The sequence below is a fragment of the Biomphalaria glabrata genome, chromosome 2, assembly GCF_947242115.1.
Source record: "Biomphalaria glabrata chromosome 2, xgBioGlab47.1, whole genome shotgun sequence".
Lineage (NCBI taxonomy): Eukaryota > Metazoa > Mollusca > Gastropoda > Planorbidae > Biomphalaria > Biomphalaria glabrata.
This window is the reverse complement of record NC_074712.1, coordinates 9,800,094-9,823,876: the sequence shown is the minus strand read 5'-3', so window position 1 is coordinate 9,823,876 and position 23,783 is coordinate 9,800,094. Positions and strand designations below refer to the sequence as shown.

The 23,783-nt window shown below is 33.5% G+C and overlaps 2 protein-coding genes across 4 annotated transcripts; one reads left to right on the top strand and one right to left on the bottom strand.

The window, feature by feature from the left end:
- Positions 1-27: 27 nt before the first annotated feature.
- LOC106076798 (rho GDP-dissociation inhibitor 1-like) lies at positions 28-9,759 on the top strand. 2 transcript variants are annotated; one of them, XM_013237617.2, is made up of 5 exons: positions 28-152; positions 5,652-5,829; positions 6,611-6,694; positions 6,800-6,940; positions 7,704-9,759. In XM_013237617.2, exons 2-5 carry the CDS (start codon positions 5,652-5,654, stop codon positions 7,895-7,897), a joined length of 597 nt encoding a protein of 198 aa, XP_013093071.1. In that variant the 5' UTR covers positions 28-152; the 3' UTR covers positions 7,898-9,759. The 2 variants fall into 2 exon arrangements, with proteins under 2 accessions (XP_013093071.1, XP_013093070.1); XM_013237616.2 differs by lacking the exon at positions 28-152 and adding an exon at positions 313-470.
- Positions 9,760-15,212: 5,453 nt separating this feature from the next.
- On the bottom strand, positions 15,213-23,126 carry LOC106076796 (BUB3-interacting and GLEBS motif-containing protein ZNF207-like). Of its 2 annotated transcripts, none has more exons than XM_013237612.2 (9): positions 22,969-23,126; positions 21,467-21,593; positions 21,026-21,158; positions 19,903-20,145; positions 19,594-19,612; positions 18,629-18,755; positions 18,235-18,417; positions 17,437-17,617; positions 15,213-17,050 (listed from the first exon to the last, which is right to left on the bottom strand). In XM_013237612.2, exons 1-9 carry the CDS (start codon positions 23,007-23,009, stop codon positions 16,857-16,859), a joined length of 1,248 nt encoding a protein of 415 aa, XP_013093066.2. In that variant the 5' UTR covers positions 23,010-23,126; the 3' UTR covers positions 15,213-16,856. The 2 variants fall into 2 exon arrangements, with proteins under 2 accessions (XP_013093066.2, XP_013093067.2); XM_013237613.2 differs by having other exon boundaries at positions 19,903-20,142.
- Between the last annotated feature and the right edge of the window lie 657 nt (positions 23,127-23,783).

The following is a 23,783-nucleotide window of genomic DNA, read 5'->3' as shown; positions in this document are numbered from 1 at the left end:
TCGAACTCTTCTTATTTTAAATTACAAAAGTTGTAATCTCAAGGGTCAAGGTTCAGAGGTAAATTCATTGTTCTTCCTGTTAACAGTAAAGACAAATTTTCAACTCGCCTCACTCGGAAGAGTAGATTCTGGTCTTTTAAATCACTGTGAAGGTAAAGTTTTAGTGTTAATAGAAAATATTAAATGTTTTATATATTTATAGATCTAGATAAGATTGTTTGAAATGTCTTCTAACATTTAGATAAAGTAGCCTATATAATGATATATATATATATAAGTCTAGATCTAATTTTGTTTCCCTGCCTCAAATATCAACAACATAATGATATTATTACGCCAAGGCGGAAGTAGATATCATCGTCAATTCGCCATTGCAGTCCCCATTCAGGAACAGATACTTGTCTTATTTCCTTTACTTTGAAAATTTTCTAACGTGATTAATTCAACTTAGATTCAAGATTGTCTTTGAGGTAATTTTTTCTCATGTTTTCATTTATGGAGTCTAGTTCAGCATTATTTATTTTTTTAATATTTGATAGCTAGACTTCGAAAAATACTTCGATCTGCCAGATCTGGACTCACTCGAGTCCGAGACACTCACTGGAGTCTCGACTCACGTCACTGTGACTGTCACTCAGTTGACTCAGCACTGTCAGCAGCTCTAGATTAACTAGATAGAATCTATAATCTAGATCTAGTTATCAACTGTAATCTAATCTAGATCTACTATAATACTAGATTGTAACTTAAACTAGATTCAGCTAGAATAGCTAGATTTATTGTCTATAACTAGTATAACTATAGACTATAGTTAATACTATACGACTATAGTCACTGTAGTAACTATAGTCTTAGTATGACTCGTCTATAGACTAGTATATATATAGACTAGTACGTATAGAGTGAGTCTATGACTAGACAGAGTAGAGAGTAGATCTAGATCATTCATAGTAGGTAGATCTAGTATTATCTAGTAGTTAGATTCTCTTGTAAAGTTAAAGTGAGAGAGGCATCCAATAAATTGAATAATAGCCTGAATAGCGTTGAATAGGCAATATCTCTGAATCATTCACTCTGACTCGTCAACAAAATTTGAACTTACAAAGATGAAAGTGTACTTTACATCTAGATAGATCTAGATTTTTATAGTCTAGATTAGTCTAGAATAACAATAAAGTATAGCAGTATCAACATTTATCATATAGAGGATATATTCATGGATGCAAGATTGCCAGCATGCCGGCAAAATCGAAGTAAAAAAAAAGCTTGCCGGCAAACGCCAGTCCGACTGATTGCCGGCTCGGTATCAGACTTTTTTTTCACATTCAATAACGTTTTGATTTTTCAAACTAAAACTTAATAAGTTGAATTCAAAGAAAGACAGGAAGTTACAATTCATGCGTTTATTCCCAAACTTGCGCTTTGTATCAAAAATGTAAACAAAAGTTAGAAACAAATCTGTATGGCCCCGGCCTGAGATGCCTAATTTAGTAAGTAGATCTAATTCTAATAAGTTTGATCTGCCGGCATAAAAATTGAAACCAGACTTAGAGGCTAGATATACTTGATATAGATTCTACATGTATTTCTACATTTTAAAATGATTTTAGTGAACATTTTTACCAGAAAATGCGAAATTACAGTATCATCGCCGTATGACAATAATGATAGATTTAGCATAGCTATAAAAAGTATAAATCTTAGATATAGTCTAGATCATCTCAGTAGATGATAATGATAGATCGATATCAATGAGTATTAACTATTAGATCTAGAATTAGATAATTAGAATAATTAGTTAGAATCTTAGTTATCTTATAGTTACAATCTACCACTAGCCTGACTAGGTCTTGGCCCTGGGCCCAATCTAGATCTAATAATAAAAAACTTATATTTTAAAAAAGGCAAGACTCTAGATCTAGTAGATGATTCTAGCTAAAGCTAGACTTCTATCATCTAGCATTACATGTAAATTGTCGGATCTACTCTGTTACTATTATCATAGAATTAAAATGACATCTTGACTAGATCTAGATAATGTAGTATAAATCAGTCTAAGCTACTATTAGTTAGAATATCCAGTTAACTAGTTCTAGATTTGATAAGATCTACTCACTACTCTGTCAGGCAATAAATATTTATATATCTATTATATCTTTTATTTGAAATAGTTAACTTTCAACATAGGTGCAACAGAGTTTGATTTATACTAATATAGTAGTAGTAGGTAGGCCTAACTATGTGCATATTATATATAAAAAAAAATGAAATGCACAATTTCAAACATAGCCTACAGGTAGATTTAAGTAAAAGCATAGAATTTATATACCGGTATTGGTAAATGTTTTATTTATGTTGTGAAGATATGAGGCATCATGCTTGCAGGTTTGTTGGAGTTGCCGACCCCCTCCTCCCTTGCAGGCAAAATGGGCTCTGTTGCTTGCATCCATGGGTATATTATAGAGTATAGATTAGTATGTATCTAATCTAGACTAGATCTATATATCTCCAGACATACAACTTTTACAACAGTCAGTACTTAATCTATATAGATATTAAATCTAGAATTTTAATCTGGGATTATGGTCATTATCTTATTATGGATCAATATTTATATATTAGATTTATTAGAAAAAGATTGTGACTAGGTCTAGATTTATAAATCCAGATTCACTAAGAATCTAATCTACTAGAATGATCTAGATCTATCTAGTAACTAGTTGTATAGATTCTAGTATCTGCTAAGACAGGGCTGCACTATTTTAGATCTGTTCTAGTGATTAATCTATCTAGATCTGGATTTAATCTAATAATGTAGATCTATATGTACATTGTCATGATTCTAGATGATTAACTTAGAGCAGTGATGTACAAACTACTACCTGTAGATCAACTGTGGCCCTCAGAATGGTTTAATTGTCATTATGTAAAATACAAGTTGAAACTTGTATTTAAAAAAAAAAGGTCCCCTTTCAGACCTTGTGGTCTATAGGGCAGATGATGTAAAGGTCATCTGATTATGTGCCTACGGTTAATGAGGGTGTCGTGTGGCCAGCACTACGACCAACCGCCTTTACTTTTCCCCAACTAATGTCAGGTACCCATTAGAGCTGGGTGAACTCAGAGGCGCCTGAAGATCCCGAAATAAAAAAAATCCCAGACCTCGGTACAGTGGCCAAGCGCTTTACCACTCAGCCACCGCACCTCCAAGTTGAAACTTGTGAGTAGTATTATTTTAGTTTTGATGCTACAGTTGATTTGAAATTTTGCATAAGTCATGATAATTGCAGCTAACAAAATTTGGGTGAGCATTCAAACAAGTGACTGTTGATTTAGTGCCCATTGTGCAATTCTAAAATTTTGATTTTGTGTTGTTTGTTGTTTTCTTTATAAAGAATGGTGTACATAAAAGTACATACATACATACGGTAAATATTAAAGGCTAATCATTGTTCTCAATTATGCATATTTGACTGATGACTAAAGAAAACAGAAAGATGAAAAAAAAATTATGTCATCAAAATCTTTTTAATAATTATAGTGCTTAGTATTTTATGAATATAATATATAATATACTAATATTTTATAAATAGTACTGGTATTCTAAAATCTAAAGATATTTATGTGTTGTTGTTGTTTTTTTTTTTTTTTGTTACATACCAATTTTTCTTTTACCTGCTACTCAGTTCCCTTAGCATTTTAAAGTCTATTTTTTAATAGATAAGAATGGCTTAATACAGACTATTATCATTAAACTAGTTCTAGATTAGAGCAAACTTGAACCAATACATCGAAACTAAAGTAACTACATTGGACTTGATGTGATTTGCAGTGTCAATTCAGTACAATGTAAAGATTTCATTAGGCTATTCTTGTCACCTCTTAAAGCTGCTTCGAGGTGTTCAAATAGCCTCTTTGCACTTGCCTCTTTATTTAAATGGAGATGTAAAAAGCTTCCTTCGAATGCCTCTTTACCACCCTGTGAGAAGAAGACTGACTGTCACGGAAGTATTTATCCATTGCCATCCTGTATATTAGAAGATCAGTGCATATCTGGAGTCCAGATTTCCAGCATGAATATAGTAGCTTCTGGCATATTGAGTCGGTTGATCATTAAGTGTTTGGCATGAAGTTGTGTACATAGTGTATTGCTGGTATCCCATCACTAAAAGAAAAGCTTGCTCAATTCCAGATCTGCCTTCGATTCACAATTTTGTCTCTCACTGTTCCCATGCTTAATATGAAAGGGGGGGGGGGGGCTTTAGTTTTTAGTGCTAGAGTTATCCTATTTCTTTATTATGGGATAACAGGCTTGGGGCTGAGAACAACCTACTCAACAAGTTACATAGAGAGAGCACAGCCCTTCCTTTTACCATTACACCCTTTATTATTTCAGAGATGTTGCCAAATAGCTGGACTTTCCAAGTCATTAGTTACATTCTATTTCTAAAACAACAACAAAAAAAAAGTTAAAGAATGTATCATATCATTCTTTTTTTCTTTTCTTAAAAATTACTAGTAACCAAGTTGTATTATTTTAATGTTAATATTTTTTTTATAAGACTGAAAGGTTCTTTTTAGATTGGATAGATTTTTATAATGTATGGTTTATTTTTTTTTTAAGAGTCTTGGATACAGTGCTCTGTAGACCTTTGTTTTTAAGCAGTATGCTTTAGGTTTAGTTTAAACATGTTTCTGATTGGCAGCAGGAAGTGAAATTTCTTTTATTGACTTCTTTGAACAAAAAAAGGCAAGGGAAGGGAATAAAAAGGTTTTAGGAATTATGAAAGAAAGTTGATTAGTTTAACTCACCCATAAAATATCCTTTTTAATTTTTTCTATCTGGGTATTTTCAAACTAGGAATGAATCACATTAGTATGGCTTTTTGTTTGTTTTAGTTTTGAATATCCTGTTAATAAACTACAGTAAGATGGATGAAGATAGGAAAGGGTTAAATTGAGAAATGTTATGCCGCTATAAGGTTCCTTGAAGAACAAAATAAGAGAGGATTTTAAAATATGTACACAAAATAAACACAGTCAAGGATGACATTGAAAAATCACTGTTGCCAACTAAAATTATTTGTTGGTTTTGTTGAAAGTCTCCCATCTCCTAGTTTTTCCAGCTTTATATGTCAGTCTTTCTAGATTGTGTATCCTCTCCCAACCTTTCCCATAAGCTTGTGTTTCTAGTGTCCACCCAAAAGCATCTGTAGTAAAATTAGTGCACATCAAATAATGAATGATACAAATCTGCATAAAAAAGCTACTTGCAGATAACGGCAAATAAAGTGCACATGCGTCTAGAGTGAGCCTGGTTTTAGTAAGGCCATCTTTGTTTCACACGATATATACACAGCAATAGAACAATGGTATGACTCTTGATAAACAACTCCATGCAACAGATACTAAGACATTCATACTCTTCCACTTTGACTATTGCAGTGCTATGTTAGCGAATCTGATAAGTCACTAAGCTCCAGTGAATTTATAAAATGTTAAGAAGCCATTCTGGTGCTGATTTTTAAGTCATTGAGCATACATACATTGTTTCTTAACAGTGCTGTATAAATTTTATCATTATTATTACTTTAACATTATTCCTCTTAAATCAAATACAGGTATTAAATATTTATCTTTTTATATTACAGATGGCTGAACAAGACCAGTCCCCTGAAGTAGAACATGAGGATGAGGATAACCCCAACTACAAACCTCCTGCTCCCAAGCCTTTAGAAGAACTTTTGAAACAAGATGCGGAGGACGAGAGTTTGAGGAAATACAAAGAGGCTCTGCTTGGTGCTAGCGTGGGAGGAAATGTTATTATAGGTAATGAAACTATTAATGACGACACAATATTAACACAAAGTTATGTAAGCCAAGACAAAGAAGGTAGTAATCTGTACATTAAAAAAAAATGCTTCCAGAGAATAATTTGGTTATGAACTATTTAGAAACTTGATAAAATAGCACTTATAGCAATAAATGATATATATATATATATATATACTGGAATTGTGAATGCAGATATTTAAAACTCATATATCTCTGTCTTATGAAGAAAAAAGTAATTACATAGCAAAAATATTGATTCAGGTATGTATTATTAGAAAGATGCAAGCAGGTGTAAATTTGTACATCCCTGTTACAGGTGGCTCATATCTCAAGATGCTTGATTTAGAAAAAAGACTAATGGCTGGGATACCAGGGAAACTCCTCCATATTCCTTTTTTGTCATACATATTCCGTTTCTGTTATACATCAGTTGTGCAGGTGTCAGTCTTGAGGAACGCGTGGATGTTTGTTGAAGCCTTCCTCCATCCTCGCCAGCACAATGGACTAGGGCGTTCTGTTTTGATTCTCTACTGACTGTTTCCACCCTAGCACTACAATGAGGCTGAGAAGCATTGCCAGAGGTTCAGGAATACAAAAATGCAGTCTCCATGGAAATAATGTCACACTGTTTTGAGATAATACTAATACCTCGTTACACATTGTTTTTCTGAGCCTCTTTCACTCCTTTCATACTTGATCAGTAGATCAGTAGACTAATGACTTTTCAAAATTAAAGTGTACCTTTAGTGACATTTTCTTTTTAAACTTTGAACAGATGAGAAAAACCCGAACAAAGTTATTGTCGAGAAATTATCACTTCTTGCAGAAGGCAGGGATGAAATATTTATTGATTTGACAAGTAAGTGGATATTATATTTTGTCTGATTTCCTTTCAAGATCATAGATTTTTTTTTCCCAAGATGTAATTAGATTTCAATTAAATTTTTTTTTTGTTCCTACTTAGAGCCAGAGGAAGAGATCAAGAAAGAAAGTTTTACACTAAAAGAAGGCTGCAAGTACCAAATTAAAATTTATTTTTTTGTCCAGAGAGAAATAGTGTCAGGTTTACGTTACGAACACAAGGTGTACAGGAAGGGTATTCAAGGTAAAGTTGTTGTGTTTTTTTGTTATGGTCAAGATAACTGAAGCCATTTAGTTAGTATCCAAGTAACTAAATCACATGTACCAGTAAGATTTTTGGATCAACAATAAATTATGAACTGTTTATTTTGACCTATGATGGCATGTTTTAGAAAATAAATTTGTCATTATGTATAATATCTTGTCATGGTACCTTTTGGTCATCAGAGAGGGAGGTTATTCTAACCTCAGCACTTTGTGCCCTGGTAGAAATTTCTATGTAGAGGACCAGGCTGCCTCTAGTGGTGGGGATGAGGCTATTGTTTTTCAGCTTTCATATTTTGATATACTGGCATCTACTGGTGCATGTGGGGTCGCGGTGGCTGAGTGGTTAAGAGCTTGGCTACCAAACCTGGGGTCCCATGTTCAAATCTTGGTTAAGGCTGTGATTCTGAATTTCAGGATTTTTAGGGCGCCACTGAGTCTACCTAACTCTAGTGGGTACTGACTTAAAGTTGGGGAAAGTAAAGGCGGTTGGTCATTGTGCTGGCCACATGACACTCTGCTCGTTAACCGTCGGTCATAAAAACAGATAACTTTTTTTTTTTTTTACCTGTACCTAGTAATTGCAAAATGTTAGTGCCATTGAGTAGAGGATTCATCTGCATGGAGTACACCCCTATTATAGAGGCTACTCAGTTGTAAAGGATGGGCTTTGCCATGATCTATTTAACATTTTTGTAAAGGTTGCATTTTTAAGTTGTAAATTTTTGTTGTTGTTTCTTTAGTTGATAAAATGAAACAAATGATGGGAAGCTATGGGCCTAAAAGAGAGCTTCAGTCCTTCACAACACAACAAGAGGATGCCCCATCAGGTCTATTGATGCGTGGGGATTACAAAATCAAATCAAGGTTTGTTGATGATGACCAGAATGAGTATGTCAACTGGGAGTGGCACCTGACTGTAAAGAAGGATTGGTGATAGACTTGTACTGTTTAGTTTAACTCATTGTGCTCTAAATGAACATGTTTTGATCTTCCAGCTATCTTTTCATTTTGTTCTGAGAAAAGTTCCTTTTAGTTTGATGGTGTACAATCAGAAAGAATAACTAGCTTTAGTAGGGAAAGCAGTGGAAGTATCAAAATATATTAATTTAGAACTCTGTCCATCACTAACAAAAACAAAAAAAAAATCGTGGTGTCATAATTTCTTAACTCTATCAATGTAAAGTATACATTTTCCATGAAGTTCAATATAGGCCAAGTCCATATTTGTGTGTGATGTGTATGCCAGAGATTGGTTGTTTTACTGATCTGAAAGTAGAAATGTATTGTTTTATTATTTTTTTTTATTATTTTTTTTTTTTTTTGGTGAGGCTTGGATACAGTGCTCTGTAGACCTTTGTTTTTAAGCAGTATTCTATTTACAATTTAGTTGACAGCATATTTGTGAAATATCCCAATTACTTAGTTGTAATTCTATTTTATCTATCCAGCAATAAGTCCAAGATGCAATTTGGTATGTGTCTTATATAGATAAGGCTTTGCATTCCATTTCTTCTATTCACGTCTTCGTCCTATGACGACGCCTAACTTTGAAATACTGTTTACGACTTTTTAAATGTGACAGCATCAAACTTTTACTTTTTCAATGAAGCGTGTTACAGTACTTTCTTATTTCTGCTTCCCTGTTCAGTTCAGAGAGCAAACCTCTGTGTATCTATTTATATGAATCTACATTAGATATTTACTGGGTCCATTGTGTGTTGAATGTTAATTGTGATATTATAATATTAGCCCTTATTTTTCAGAGCTAGTTGTTAACTCTTAGCTTGTATACAATGTGGTTATACATGAGTTTCATTTTTTTGTTGTTGGGGTATGCTGTAGGACTATTTCCAGATTTCTTGTATTCTGTTGACTCTAACCTAGCAACATTTTACTGGGATTTGTCTATTCTATTGTGTTTGTTGGTATGGATGTCTTGTTCATCCTGTTGTGTGCACAGCACTCTTCTCTTTGTCTAATTCCACTTGTTCATAAAAGATAAATGGAGCTGTTGGTATTTTTTTTTTAATTCAATTTTTCTAAGATTTCTTATGTGACTATGTGCCGTGTTTTTTGTTCTCCTATTGAAACTATTTCCAACTAAAATTATACTTCTCTCCACTGACATAGTTTCTAATAGCAAGCACTTTCATTTACCCCTCCCACCCCCCCCACCCCTTTTTTTTTTGAAAGCTTCTTCTGTGAAGTAGCATTGTCTTTGTGGGTTTTTTTTATCTCTGGGCTAAGTTTTTTGTTTTTTTTTTATTTTTAAATTCCCCTCTAACTTCTTATGGCTGAAGTTGACCTTTAAATCTGTATGACCCCTACCACCTGCAGGCACCACTCAGTTTGTCCAGTTTTGCTGTACCATGTGCCTTGTTGTTTATGTCTCAACTATTTTTTTTTTTTCTTGGCTGCTAACATACCATAAAAATAAAATATTTTTTTATGTTAACAAATTGTGCCTGCGATCATGAGACCTTTTTTTTTTTTTTAATACCACTCGGTAAATTTTCTGCTTTATTTGTTTTTGTACATTTTGTTTTATTTAGTAAGTCAAAATTTAGATCAAATATCCTCCAATATTGCTTGTGTATGATTGATTGTTTACACTGTACTATTAGTTGAATTCTAGAGGTTGCAAATGATACAGCCTAAATCAGTTCATCTATCTTTTTAATGCAAGTAGATAACTTTATTACGTAGCCATGTAAGTATTGCATGATTCTGCTAAATTTTATTTTATGTAATTATGTAATCTTCTAATGAAATTAAAAATTCTCAATCATACTAAAATGTCTACTTTTTTTTTTCTTTTATTGGTATTAAGATTTTTTTTTTTTTAATTCATAATTTTTTTTTGTTATATCTGCACTGTAATAATAGGCTCATTTCTTGTAGCTATTCATAAAAGCAATAATTACAAAGGATATGTGCCTGGCTGAGGACTCAACCCAGTTCAACTCTTAAGACTTTCCTAAGCAGAAACTAAAGGTTAACTAATCATGGACCTGGAGATAGGTGAATAACTGCTGATAAATATCTATGCAGGGACCGAAATCCACCCCCTCCCTTTTTTTTTTTCCAAAAAAAAAATGTTAGGTATTCTGTACAAGTATAATTGACATTTATAATGGCAGCACTGGGTGCAATATTTTATGTGAAAATCCTAATTTAAATATAGTGACTGTCATGACCTGTTAGAGTGTTTTATTGGTAAAGTTCTAGGCTTAATCGGAATGCCAGTGTCCCTGGTCAGGACTGGGTTTTTTTTTTTGCTCATTAATGTATCAGTTGCTTATTGTACATGTACCTATAAGAACTATATTTATGCAAAATATATTTCATAGGAAGGCAAAAGGCACTGGTTAATTACCTACTTGACATAATTTAACCCTAGGTTTATGGTTCGTTTTTTTAATTTTTGTTTTCCTAATATAAAAAAATGGCCTTTAAAAATATTTTTTGAGAAAAAAAACTTACTGGTTGGAAGTAGCATACTGGTACTTCTCTATTGCAGCTGAACATTTTATATGCATATTACCGGTACCAGAATCTAGTATCATTAGTTGTGGTCAACTGACTGGTCAATAAAATCTGACAACTGAAGATACCTTACAGCACAAAAAGTGGAACTTGTAAGTGTATTGTGCCTCCATGTTTCTAGTCTAGATAATTACCTTGTTTTCATTATGGTTAGTCGCACCTGAATCATGGTAATCTTTCTTACCAAGACTGTTGATGGAATGGGAATATTCAAATATCATATTAAACCTAATACAGTTGGATACAAGGGCGTCAAGTAAGGTTAGGAGAATAAGTAGTATTCACCCGTCACTAAATAGCAGGGCCGGACTTAACTATTGTGACCAAGAAGTCATGGAAAGAGAACAAGTAATCTACTATATTCACCCGTCACTAAATAGCAGGGCCGGACTTAACCATTGTGGGGCCCAATGCGAAACGGATTTCGTGCGTCCATGTTTTGGGTAGGGATACAGTGAAAATTAAGAATTTGTATTAGAAAATAAATTCGTCTTTGTATTTTATTCATTCTTTAATACGTACAGAATTACTTTACGAGCCTTGCGTGTAGCGAAGTCATACAGTATATCATTACGAGCCTTGCGTGTAGCGAAGTCATACAGTATATCATAAAAATCTATTTCCTACATAGATCACGCTCAATAGCAAGAATTATCAAATGTTTCAATCTATCTACGAGAATTGTTGACCTGAAGTAATTCTTCATTAGTTTGAGGCGCGAGAAGCTTCTTTCACTAGATTCCACAGATAGGCTACGGGTAGCCTATTGCATAGTGCCGGTTATTTTTTACGTGCGTAGGTTTGGCGTTTTCCATATTGAATGACACCCTATATTTCAGGAGATGTGTATGAGTTTTCAAAAGATTTTAATAATTTCCGGATATTTCCAGGACTTTTTCGTATATTTTGCAATTTCAGGAGATTTCAAGAAGCTCCAGGTAAATCAGGAGGCCGCGGGAAATCTGTTGTAAGTTATAAAATGGTTTAATATATTAATTTATACATCTAGAATAAGCGCGGTGTAGAGATGTAAATGTCTAATCTGAGTCTGTATAACGTGTACTGTTCAGCAAATAGGTTGCGTGTTTCTGTACGCGTCAAATTACTAACGAGTTTTTGATTACAGATTTGTAGACGATTAATACAACTCCACAAATAGAGTGAACAACCAACAGGAGTATGAAGTTTGACTGTTTAATTCTCAAAGGGAGCAGTCTAATCTCAAGTCACTAACACATTCGATGTTACCTCTATGAAAGCCTAGCCTAAACTGTCCGTTTTATCTCGCTAATCTACAGTCTCGCTTTGAATTTTATGTCGTCATAATTGCGTTCACTATCAGTCACCTAATGTGCGTCTCTATGAAAGTGCGGGGCACACTATGGACGCATAGGTTGCAGTGGCCAAATGCCGGCCCTGCAAAATAGCGGCGTATGCTACGCCGCAGGTCGACTAGTTGTAATATTATATTGTTATTCCCTCAATAAACCATTTTTGTGTCCATATAGTCGTGACCTCTACTCTATGTCGAAGGTGCCGGTATAGTACAGTAAAACGGGTGACTACCTATTCAATACTGGCAATGTTCAAAAAACAAAATCCTAGAGTTCTTTCGCTTGAATTTTAAAACACTATAGGTTAGTGATTCCAAAATCACTTTTAAACGTTACCGGTACTAACAAATCAAGGCAGAGACAAAAACTTTTGAATTAGAACCGGACCTTAAATTTCAGGTTGTTTTTTTTTTTTTTAGAACTTCAAAATGATTGAATGTATACTTTATTTCTTCGTTTATCATTGTGTGGGGAAACTTTGATGCCGAAGGCAGGGGAAAAAGTTAGCTCCTGTGTTGTGCCTTTTTTTTTTTGCTTCATATTATCAGAGAGTGACACACTGTAGCTGTTGTTCCGAATTTTATTTGGAAAACAAAAATTCTTCTACCAGGAAAATCATTGAATGCATAAAAGATGGACACATGTAGACATTTTCCCCATGTTTACAGCCCTATACCATACAACACCAGCCGTAAAGGAACAGACAATCAATCTACAGACATTGAGGCCAGGAGTGAATAAATCATTTCTGACTTGCTTGATAAGTAGCCAACAAACAAATCACACACACACACAATGCAGTTTAACTAAAACAAAATTAATTAAGACCAAAGTGTAATTAGACAGAAAAATTAAAATCGTAGTTTAATTACCGGTAAATTGTATTTTAGTTGCAAACTAAAAAGGTCAATTAAAATGTGTAAAACTTTTTAACATCTGGTAGCGGTTGAAATGCACATCCCTGTTTTCTGATCATGTATATGATGTCAAAAGCGTTAATTACTTTTTTTAAAAAATGCAATTAACAAATGTTTATAGTCACAGTTTGCATTTGAAGAAGGAAAGTAAGATGGTGGTACAAGTTATGGAGCCAATATCTGCACTTGAAAGTAGCAACATTATAAATGTTAAACATTTTTTTGTCAAAAGCTTCTATGCAATGTTATGAATGGGGTTCAGATTTTTTTTTTTAAATCACGTGGTGGTGTTTAATTTCTGTTCGTTTACAGTGGGCATCTGATAAGCATGTTAAGCCAATAATTAGTTATTTTAATCAATTCAATTGCGGTAAACAATTATTTATCAACTGCAGGAACATCATGTACACCCTTTAAATAGCTGAAGCCATAGATGAATCCGAAGCATATAATAAATAATAGTCTATATTAGACCTATTATTGAGAGCTAGGTCTAAATCTTACGCTAGGCTTACGTAGATAAGAGCATTAGAATAACCAACTCTAGAAAATCAAAATCCACACCCTCCCTGCCCAAAAAGTAAATAGATTGTCCGACTGATTTTAACAACCTGGTCAGATAGACGTACACATGTAGGCTTAGTGTACTGTAGTGAGCGTAGTCGATGATAACAGTACAAACTGCGTTTTATTCATTGCGCGCTATGCAATAGCTTTTCTTGTATGCTGAGTGGACAGACAAGAAAATAACACATTGGACTATAGTTAGTCAAGAATGTACGCAAATCTACACCTTTATATAAAATAGTTACACACCCTCCCTGCCATAAGTAAATAGGCTGAGAGTCTGACTGATTGTTAGAACTTGGTCAGGTTGACGCATACACGTAGGCCTAGTGTACTGTACTGTAGGGTCCATGATGACAAGACCACCCTGTTGTTGTTTTTTCCATGCGCGTTATGCAATAGTGTATGTCGAGTGGTCAGACAAGAAAATAGCACATTGGCATGGTTGTCAAGCATATGTACGTATATTTTACCTTTTACACTAAAAAATTGGTCATATGTTTCTTAAAACTCAAGAAATTTCGATTTTATTTCTTTAGTTAAGATCTAAATTGGAAATTCTTATAAGAGTTTTTCAACTTTACCGGTACTGTAAGATGTTCCGTTACCCGGTATATAATAACTCAATTTAATTATTTTAAAAAAAGTACCTTTTCTTTTCTAAAGGTTTTAATTTAAGGCAAAAATACAAACACATGACACGTATTTATTAAGACATTTTTTTTTGTTCAAATTTTTATTTTGCGTTTATGAGGAAACATCTCCCTTAACTGACTTTAATATGGAGAAAGATTTCAACAATGTCGAATGATTGGTTAGTTCTAGATCACCCCCCCCCCCCTCAAAAAAAAAAAGTTATACACATTTGTAACCCGGTGTAGTTTAATTAATTATATTTAGCTAAGTTTAACTATCTTTTTTAAATTAGTGATACAGTTTTAGTTGAACTAATTTATTTATAGTCAAAACTTAGTTTTAGTTGAACTTTTTAAAATTGAGTTTAGTTCCCATCACTAGAAACAATCACAAAGATGCAGACTAAGAAGCTTTAATTCCTGGGTTTACACGTGCGCTTTTCACTTCTAATGTCTTCTACCTCATTTAGTGTCTCTCAATGCGATCACGAAAGAGAAATATCTTGAAACAATCGACGTAACGAATAGGACACTTGGAATTTAACACGATGGCTATTGTGGAGATGACAGCAAAGACTGCTGTCACTGTGGCTATTTATTAAGGGGGAGGGTTTTTTTGAGTTAGTGCTAATGCTGAAATATTCTTAAGTAGCCTGTGAACTAAAGTTTCTGAATGTATAAGATAAAAAAGCATTATGACTCAAGAACATACGAATAGGCAGCCATCAAGTGTTATGTTTTACTATATCAAAATAATGTAATCAACTGATGTACATTGCCAGTGTAGATTTTACTGAGATTTCCTAGAGCCCCCTACATATACATGTAGAGACACGTTAGCATAGCATATGCAATCAAATCAGTGGCAGAGCTAGAAATTTACCAATAATGTAAAAATAAAATATTCTCCCTTACCCCCTAGCTACGCCTCTGAATCAAATGGTAATGTCCGAGCCAATTTTGACACCTAGTCCGTGTATGACTTATATCTGTGTTCAACCTATAACATCTATTAATATGAATATTACCACACCCCCCAGGCGCAAGCAGTGCGGATGGATGCTTGGACCTTGATATACAATTTATTTATACAAGTTATAATGTAAATAGATTTTTCCTAATTAACTCAAATCATTTTAAATATAATATACTTCAACCACATAAAAGCCATAATTTAGCCACGTAAAAACCATGCTATTAACCAATAACTAGACAAAAAAAACAACTAGACAAATAAAAAAAAACATCTGGTTGTTACAATTAAAAAAAAATCAGTTTATTTCATTATAAAAAATATTCATAACAACAGAACTCAGAGCAACCGCACACACACACACAAAATGTTACACAATGAACTGCATGATTGTTTTCTGATGGTTATTCAGCCAAGTATACTTCTTACACATACATACCACAAATCAAAGGGTTCTTTACTATTTAGATGCATGTTTTTTTTTAAAAGTAAACCCATTAGTAAAATCAGGCGCAGAGCAAAAAAAATAAAAATGCTGAGACCACCTACCGCCAGTGGTACTCACCAATTGTGTTTGAGACTCTCCCAACAACCTTCAACCATTTCACTATGCACTAGTCACTCTGTTGCAATATAGGAAAAAGTCATTCTTTGTTTTATGTGAGCACTTGCATTATGTTCAGGAATATTCTGTGTCACCGACATATATATTATGTGGGGGCTGAAGCCCAACAGCAGATTGCTGTGACACTGACAAGCCAACTAAGAATTCTATCACTAAAAGAAAATACTAAGACCAGAATACTAGTTTGTGTCGCCACTTAGTGTGGGGGCTCTAAATGCCCAACAGCAAGGCTACCTGCTGTGACACACTTGCCTTATTTCTGACACAAGTTCCTGGAACAAGACAAAAGTTATAAAATTTACGAAGAAGTACTTGTCACCAACCAGCGCACCGAAAACCATATTGAGAGTTCCACTATAACCAAAGAACTGGTTGATCTCATATGAAAGATAAACATATCTATGTCCCAGAAAATTTCACAAGATACAAAATTTCACAAGAGAATTATATCTGGCAGATACACAGAAACCAAGATTAAACTGTTGGTTAACGGTGTTGGTTGGGGGTCTAGAGACCCAACAGCACCGCGCTGTGACAACTTGCCTTATTTTTGACAAAATATGTGACAATCCAATAGAGCGTGACAAGTAAACTGTCCAATATATGACACATAACTAACCTCATGAATGTGACATGGGCTGAAGACTTGTTAGTAGTTGTGCGGAGTTCTTCAATGAATTCCAAATCATTTATATTATTATAACTGAAACAACTATTACAAAGCTAAATAATTCATTAATTATAATTATTTAAAATTTCCTTCTCACTAGTTGGGACTTGACAAAATCTAAATTTTGTATATTATTATTATTTCTAAAACAAAATTACTTGCCTTAATTTTTTAGCCCAAGAGCACAATTAATTTTAACTTCAAGGTTCTTTAGTAATACTTAAGCAGTTTTAAGAGGTAGAAATGAATACAATAGGGATGTACAAAACAACGTGTTTCAGTTGTACAACAAACCTACCAGAAAAAAACATAATAGTCTATCAATAACATGGAAAAAAAAATGCATCTGCTAGAGATTTCCATGCTAACAAAACTATGTTCACTTACTTGTCATTCAGGTACAATTTAATATAAGCATAAACATGACCAACTTCACACAATAGTCTAGAACATCTCAACAATATAGTTAATAGCATCTATAGTGGTAGCTACAGAAACATGAGCCTTCCAACAGAAACAAAAAACCTGGACATTTCCTACAGAGCAGTGTATCTTGTCAACTTGCCGAGTGCTTCTCATCTCCAAACTTACTTATTAAAAAAAAACCTACTTAAAAACAAGATGTCTCAGTTGAACTGCCGGCTAGGAGGCATGTTAGCAGGTCCTCCAAAACCCATGCCAGGCCTCATCCCCATCATGTTGCCTCCCATGGGCCCACGAGGTCCCCCCATACCCATTCCACCCATGTTCATATTTCCAGGTGGACCTCTCATCATTGGTCCACCTTGCATCATATTGGGCCTCGGGCCACCCATCATACCTGTGGAACAAAAGCAAATTTACAATTACAATTAAAACAATGAAATAAATAAGCAGTATTTTTTTTCCTTACCTAGCTTATTAAAAAGGACAACATTGATAATAATTACAATTCCATGACGCACAAAGGGTTAGTCACATTCAAACACTAACTTTCAAATCGCACTGACAACAGTGACTCAAATTAAAAAAAGTATGAAACCATTATTAGCATTGATGTGAGAGAAATTGAGCGCAAAAAAAATAAAAAAATATTAGAAACTATGGTGACAAATGAATTAATATTTATATGGATAGAAAAGACGACTAACATTTTAGAAAAAAAAATTGTTTTACATACTTACATAGAAATTAACGGTTAAAGGCTTTAAAAAAATTATTAATTACCTGGCATCATATTAGGGCCTCCCATGCCCATATTCATACCCATGTTCATGCCCCCCATCGGACCAGGTGGCATGGGACCACCTGAAGCCAATGGTGAACCTGCTATTGGACTTCCAGCAATATTTGAATCTGCCATTGGAACAGACTTTAGATACTTGGGCATGTTAGCTCGCAGTTCTTCCTGTGAAGACATTTTAAACTGAAGTGAAACAGTCTTCAATAATACAAGATGAATTAATATGCACAACAATGGTATATTTTTAAAACATTTCAGATGCACAAAAGACAATAAAAGCTGTAATATTTTTACTTGCACACTACAACCAAACAATTTGTACCTAATTAACAATGAATGCCATGTTACCTGTTAAGGTAGCCTCGGAAAGAATAAGACCAGTCTAAATTACAACAATGTAACAAAAGAAAACAGTTTAAACCTATAGGCTAAAAATGACAATCTTATTAGTTAGATATCTTTAATATTTTTCTTTTAATTTAAATTTAGAATAGTTTCTAGAACATGGCCAGCACAGCATGTTAATTGACACTAAACAAATGAAAAGCTTCACATAATTTACTGTCTATGGAATTAGCAATTTTTAATGATAAAGTAACAATTTCTTTTGTAATTCTAAACAAAATATCTAAGTTCTAAATTTTGCTAGTTTTATATCAAATTTTTAAAACCAGAAGTGACCCACTAAAAACAAACCTTTTTGGTCTTGGAAAAAAGTCACTAACCTTTTTTTTGTTAACAGGACAAACAGCACTTTATAAATGTATGAGAAGTTAACTTACCAGTGAGATATCCTCATCAGGGTGGACTAACTTAGAAGTCAAACCTGAGGTGGATTCTGGTTTTTTTATAGTTGGTGCTCCAGTAATAGTGGCAGAGTTACTGGAACCAGACACTACTGTTGCTGCTGCTGGGAATGTTGGTCGAACTGTTCCCATTGAGGAAGAGGATGCAGAAGTTGATGACTGTTCACAATTAAAGAAACAAAACAAAATCCTGTTTCATTATTTTTTCAATGATTATAGAAACATTACAAATTACTGTGTGTGTGTGTATGTATTGGACTTTGTATAAAACAGGATTTTAGAATTAAAGTGTGTAAAGTTGGTTACTTTCTATGAGAGATCACACAATAAACAGCATAAAAAAAAAACAATAACTTTCTCAGCTACTGACCTGAGCTGCAGCTGGAAACAAGGGTCTGTTGGGATTTGGCATTGGCGGCCGCTGCATGTTCATTCCATTCATATTATTCATTGGCCCCATATTATTCATACCAGGCCTCATCATAGGTCCACCCATCCTGAAAATCAAACATAGATGTTAGTTTATGTCAAAAAAAAAAACTCTTTGTGGTTCTTTATGCCATCAACTATGCACAAAAACACCTTAGTTGAAAATAAGTACAAATGAAGTTTCTTAGTTTTAAGTATAAAAAACAAAACAAACAACAGTTGGTCAAAGTTTAGGTAGTACATATATGCTTCATTCATAAACAAATAAAAAAATATACCCAATTATATATATTTTTTTTTCAAGATCTTAACATATTCTTTTCTGTTTCTTAATGTTATATTCAAGAGATTTTGGATTTGAATTACATTTGATCTAATTTGTATGTCTGTGGTGACACGGTCGTTGTATGACGTGGGTGGCCGACTGTAACACACAGACAAGAGAAGTGTACCTGTCCCATTAATGGACCGGAGAGTGTTGTCAACAATTAGAACAAAAACATCTAAGGCATTCCTTGTATATGAATGTTAGCTTATTGTAAATTATATGATTATTAAATTCTTTGCAATTAAAAGACTTAAAAGGAGCTCACATCAACACAATATCATTACAGCCATCACACTTGGTTTCTTTGAACAACATAAGCAAATGACTCAAATCATATTTCTACCTTTTTTTTTTTACAGCTATTATTTTTTTTATGTAAATCTGTGATAGTATATACTATAATTTCATGTCATTTTTTTATACAATGAAGACATCCCATGTTATTTAGTTACATAAAAATTTCTGTCATCATGTTTTTGTCATATTAAGACAGTTTCCCAACATTATTTGTATACTTAATATTCAGTCTTTTAGATCTTCAAGATTTAATTTGCCAATGTTCAACAAGATATACTCACCCCATGGGGCCCATAGGTGCTGAAATAGTTAAAAAAAAATAATATTACATCTTAATAAAAATAACAACAGGTGTCTTAAATTATGTTTAATTTTATAGATCTAAAACACCAATAACATATTGAAATCACTATAAAGGCATTTATTTTGCTTTTTTAACTTTAATGTCATACAAAATAATGGTGATGACAGGGTGATGTAGGAGAAGCTAATGCCACTGAAGATAATTAAATTTTTCCAGTGACTTAACAATTTAAACAGCAGCAAAGAGTTTTAACCTTTCTAAAAACGTGTGACATGAAACAACTTACCCATTCCACCCATAGGTCCTCCCATCATTGGTCCAGGCATTCCTCCCATGGGATTCATCATAGGACCTCCCATGGGGCCAGGCATCATTGGGTTTGGCATTGATGGCATGCCTGGTGCAAATGGCATAGGCTGTGGTATAGATGCCATAGGCATGCCATTCATCATTGGCGTAGCACTCATCGAGGTTGGAGGGTTACTGTTGCTGTCATCACCTGAGTCTAGCTCACTGTTTGTTTCTGCTACTGAAAAAAAAAAAAAAAAACTTATTTCAAGTGCATGACTTTTACTGTACTAAACTACCAACAGTATACACCCTTTTCCTGACAAATAACAAGTATGCACAACAAATGGGTGAACTTGAGCATATCACTATCAGTCATGACTTGTCACAGGCTTTTAAAGATGTAGGACTTAAAGAGTGTAGCATCAATTTTTTCACTTTATCTAAACTACAGAATTTCATATTTCTGTACTTCTTTTTAATAGTACATACATAGCGAACTAGTTAGTTTGCAACCAGAAATACAAATAGCAAGGAACTTCAAAGTAACACCATGGATGTGTTAAGGCTTCCGCGCGGTGTTGATTCTTTGAAATATAACTAGTGTAGATCTACGTCTGACTGGAAGTAACACTGAACTCAAACTACTTCAGTAACACTGGCGAAAGGCCGAAACAATCAAAATATGTAGTCGACGCTGATGTTGTTCTACAAATATAATTAATAATTACGAAGGGAATCGTCCGATGTCAGCTATGTCCGTAAATCCGTATATCTATTCTACTGCTCTACACGAAGCGTCTTCTTTGTAGTGTCACTTAGAGCATTCTTGATTTTTAAAGATCTGTCACGTCACTTGTCGCTAAGTAAAACTTTCCCCTTATTCCCGAAACAAATAACTAAATCCTAAGATGTCACAGGGCTAACATTATTTGAAAAAAAAAATTGTGATTGGTTAAAGACATACTGAGAGGTAGACTTTAACATACTTAATTCAGCAGCCTAACCTTAGCCACAAAACACCACATAAAGACCTCCTATTAAAAAAAACAACATTTTATCAGGCAGAGTATTGAAATTCAGAATAAAGCATAATAGACTAAATAGATGACCACTCTTACATTTTTTGTTCTTGTTTTTTTCATGTGCTTTAACATCTTCTTCTGGAATACCTTCCATGCCATATATTTCTATTTCTGTGTTGTTTCTCCCTGGAAGACTGTTTGGCACTTTGTCAATCTTTTCCTTATGAACCTTGAATGGACAAAGTTAGATCAATTTATAGTTTCACCTCATTTTAATGCTACTAAGTGTTTTATTTTTTGCTTTATTAATGTTTAATGCCCATATCATGTCCAAATGCCTTTTTTTAAAAGAATACCTAGCATATATTGATTATTTATGGCAAGAAAAACTAACTACTTGGCGAAGATAGTGTTGGCACTTCCAATAGAAAGGGAAAGATTGGTTTTGATTTAAATATATCTTCAACCAAGTGTTATTACCATTGAAGAATTTTGCCATTTTTATCATTTCTCATTATATTCAGACAGTTTTCTTACCTGCATGCAATGAATGGCCAAGCCAGGACCTGTGTACAATTTTTTATAACAAATATGACATTTAAAGTGTTTTGCCTTTTGATGTTGAATAAGTATTTTTTCATCGTCAAATTCTCTGTTGCAATACTTATGAGGAGTTAAAGAAAATGAGAACAATCATTTTAATATACATAACTGTTATAACATCTATATATGAACTTTTGACATCATTTTAAGCTCATTTTTTTAATATTAGTAAATGTCGAAGGGGTCTTAACTTAGTCTTAAGATATCCATAAATGTGATTCCTAGTAATAGTAATTATTTTTTGGTATCAAACTATTTGGGCTGTCTATACTATTAATATTAATCTAGTCCTAGTCGACCTAGTTATTAAAACTGTCTACTGACTACTTTAGAAAATGGCCTTTAAAATGCTTAATGAGGATTTTTTTTTAAAAAGTTAATTACGTTTTTTTATCTTATAATGAAAATATATTTTTGTTTTCACCAATACAGAAGTTAGGATAGAGAACAAAGGTATATTTTTTTTTCATACTAGATATTATGCCTGGCCATAATTCTACCAAGTTTTATCGCTGTAAGTCTTAAGTGGCGCTTACTAAGTGGAAAATGTCACTTTAAAAAAGCCCTTCGTCTTACGGGAGGTTTGGACTAAAAAGTAAACTATCTTCAACTCTGAAAGAGTTACAAACAAACAAACACTTTACAAACACTAGTAAATAGCAAGGCATTGTGAGGCCCTATTCGAAACGGATTTCGCAGGGACAAGTTTGGGTAGGGAAGCGGACAATAAGTGAAATTTAAGAGTTTGTATAAGAAAATAAATTCGTCTTTGCATTTTATTCTTTCTTTACTATGTACAGAATTACTTTACGAGCTTTGCATATAGCAAAGTCATACACTGTTCATTCAGAATATCATAATAATTCTGTTTCCTACATAGATCTAGATCACGCTCAAAAGCAAGAATGACCAAATATTTCAATCTATCTTTGAGAATTGTTGACCTCCTCAGGCCTCCTGGTAAATCGACATGAGGGCGCGGGATTATATGGACCATGCCCATAACTCATAACATTTAATTTGAGATCTAATTGATTTATAAATAAACATTACACCGTCTACTACAGGCTCTTCTTGGTTTACTCAATTACTGAGTTATATAAATTATAAATAGATAGACTATAACGACCGTTACTGTTGTTACTTAGACTAGACTACTAAATCTACTTTTCTAGGAATCTATATCTATATCTAAGCCTAAACTTAAGTCTACACTACTCACACTAGTCTAAGACCTAAGACTAAGTCTACAAAAAGTCAGTAACAGTAAAATAAAAGTAAAAAAAAGCCTTAAAAAAAGCGTCTGACGGCATGATTTTTTATAAAAGAAAACTTCATTCAAAAGACTTCAGAAAATGGGTAGATCTAGAAATAATCTAGATCATCAAATATAGATCTACATGTAGAAAGAAATCTAATAACAATAAAAAGGATATCAACACCAGGGTTTCATCTGCTTCTTCTTCTTGCGGCCCATCTTATGTTTATGATAGTCTTCTATTAATCAACAAATAAATCCAATCCAAAATGGCGTAGCAACTATCAAATTGTATAGTATAGTGTGGAATGAGGTTATTGCCAGATTTTTTGTCCTCCACTTTTTTACTGTTAAAACCATTACATTCCTAGAGTATTATTACAGTGTATATAATACACCAAGTAGATCTAAATAAAGGGAAAATAAAAAATAAGGCAACCAAAAAATAATAATCTATGGAACATATCTAGATCTATTTATAGATCTAGTTTTAAGAAAGGCAGTAAATAACAAAAAAGGATTGTTATAAACGTTTAATAAAATGTTTTCTTTTTGGTTGCCTGTTTGGGTAAGTTCTTGGATGCACACGTTGGTGCGTGTAGAGGCGTGTGTATTCGGGAGGCTCAGAGTCTAGAGCAGCGGCTCTCAGTCACGACCAACTTGGGAATCGAATGTCGATTAGCCATGGGTCGCTTAAGACCATCGGAAATATGGACTTTTTTGTCGATTTTAACGAAACTCTTATTGTTTGTCCATTGGTAGTAATTATTTATTTATAATGTCATTGTTACAGTAGTTAAGATGAGGTGGTCAATTGTAGTCAAACTGAATTTCCATTTGATTGGACCGATACAAATTTTGTTATCTTATCTATTAGAAAATATAACTAGATCATTTCAAAAACTTAATTATCGCAGCATAGGCCTGTACATTTTTAACAGCTGAAACTACTGTCAATCAAACGGCGTGGCTGAAGTAGTAATAAGATCATAG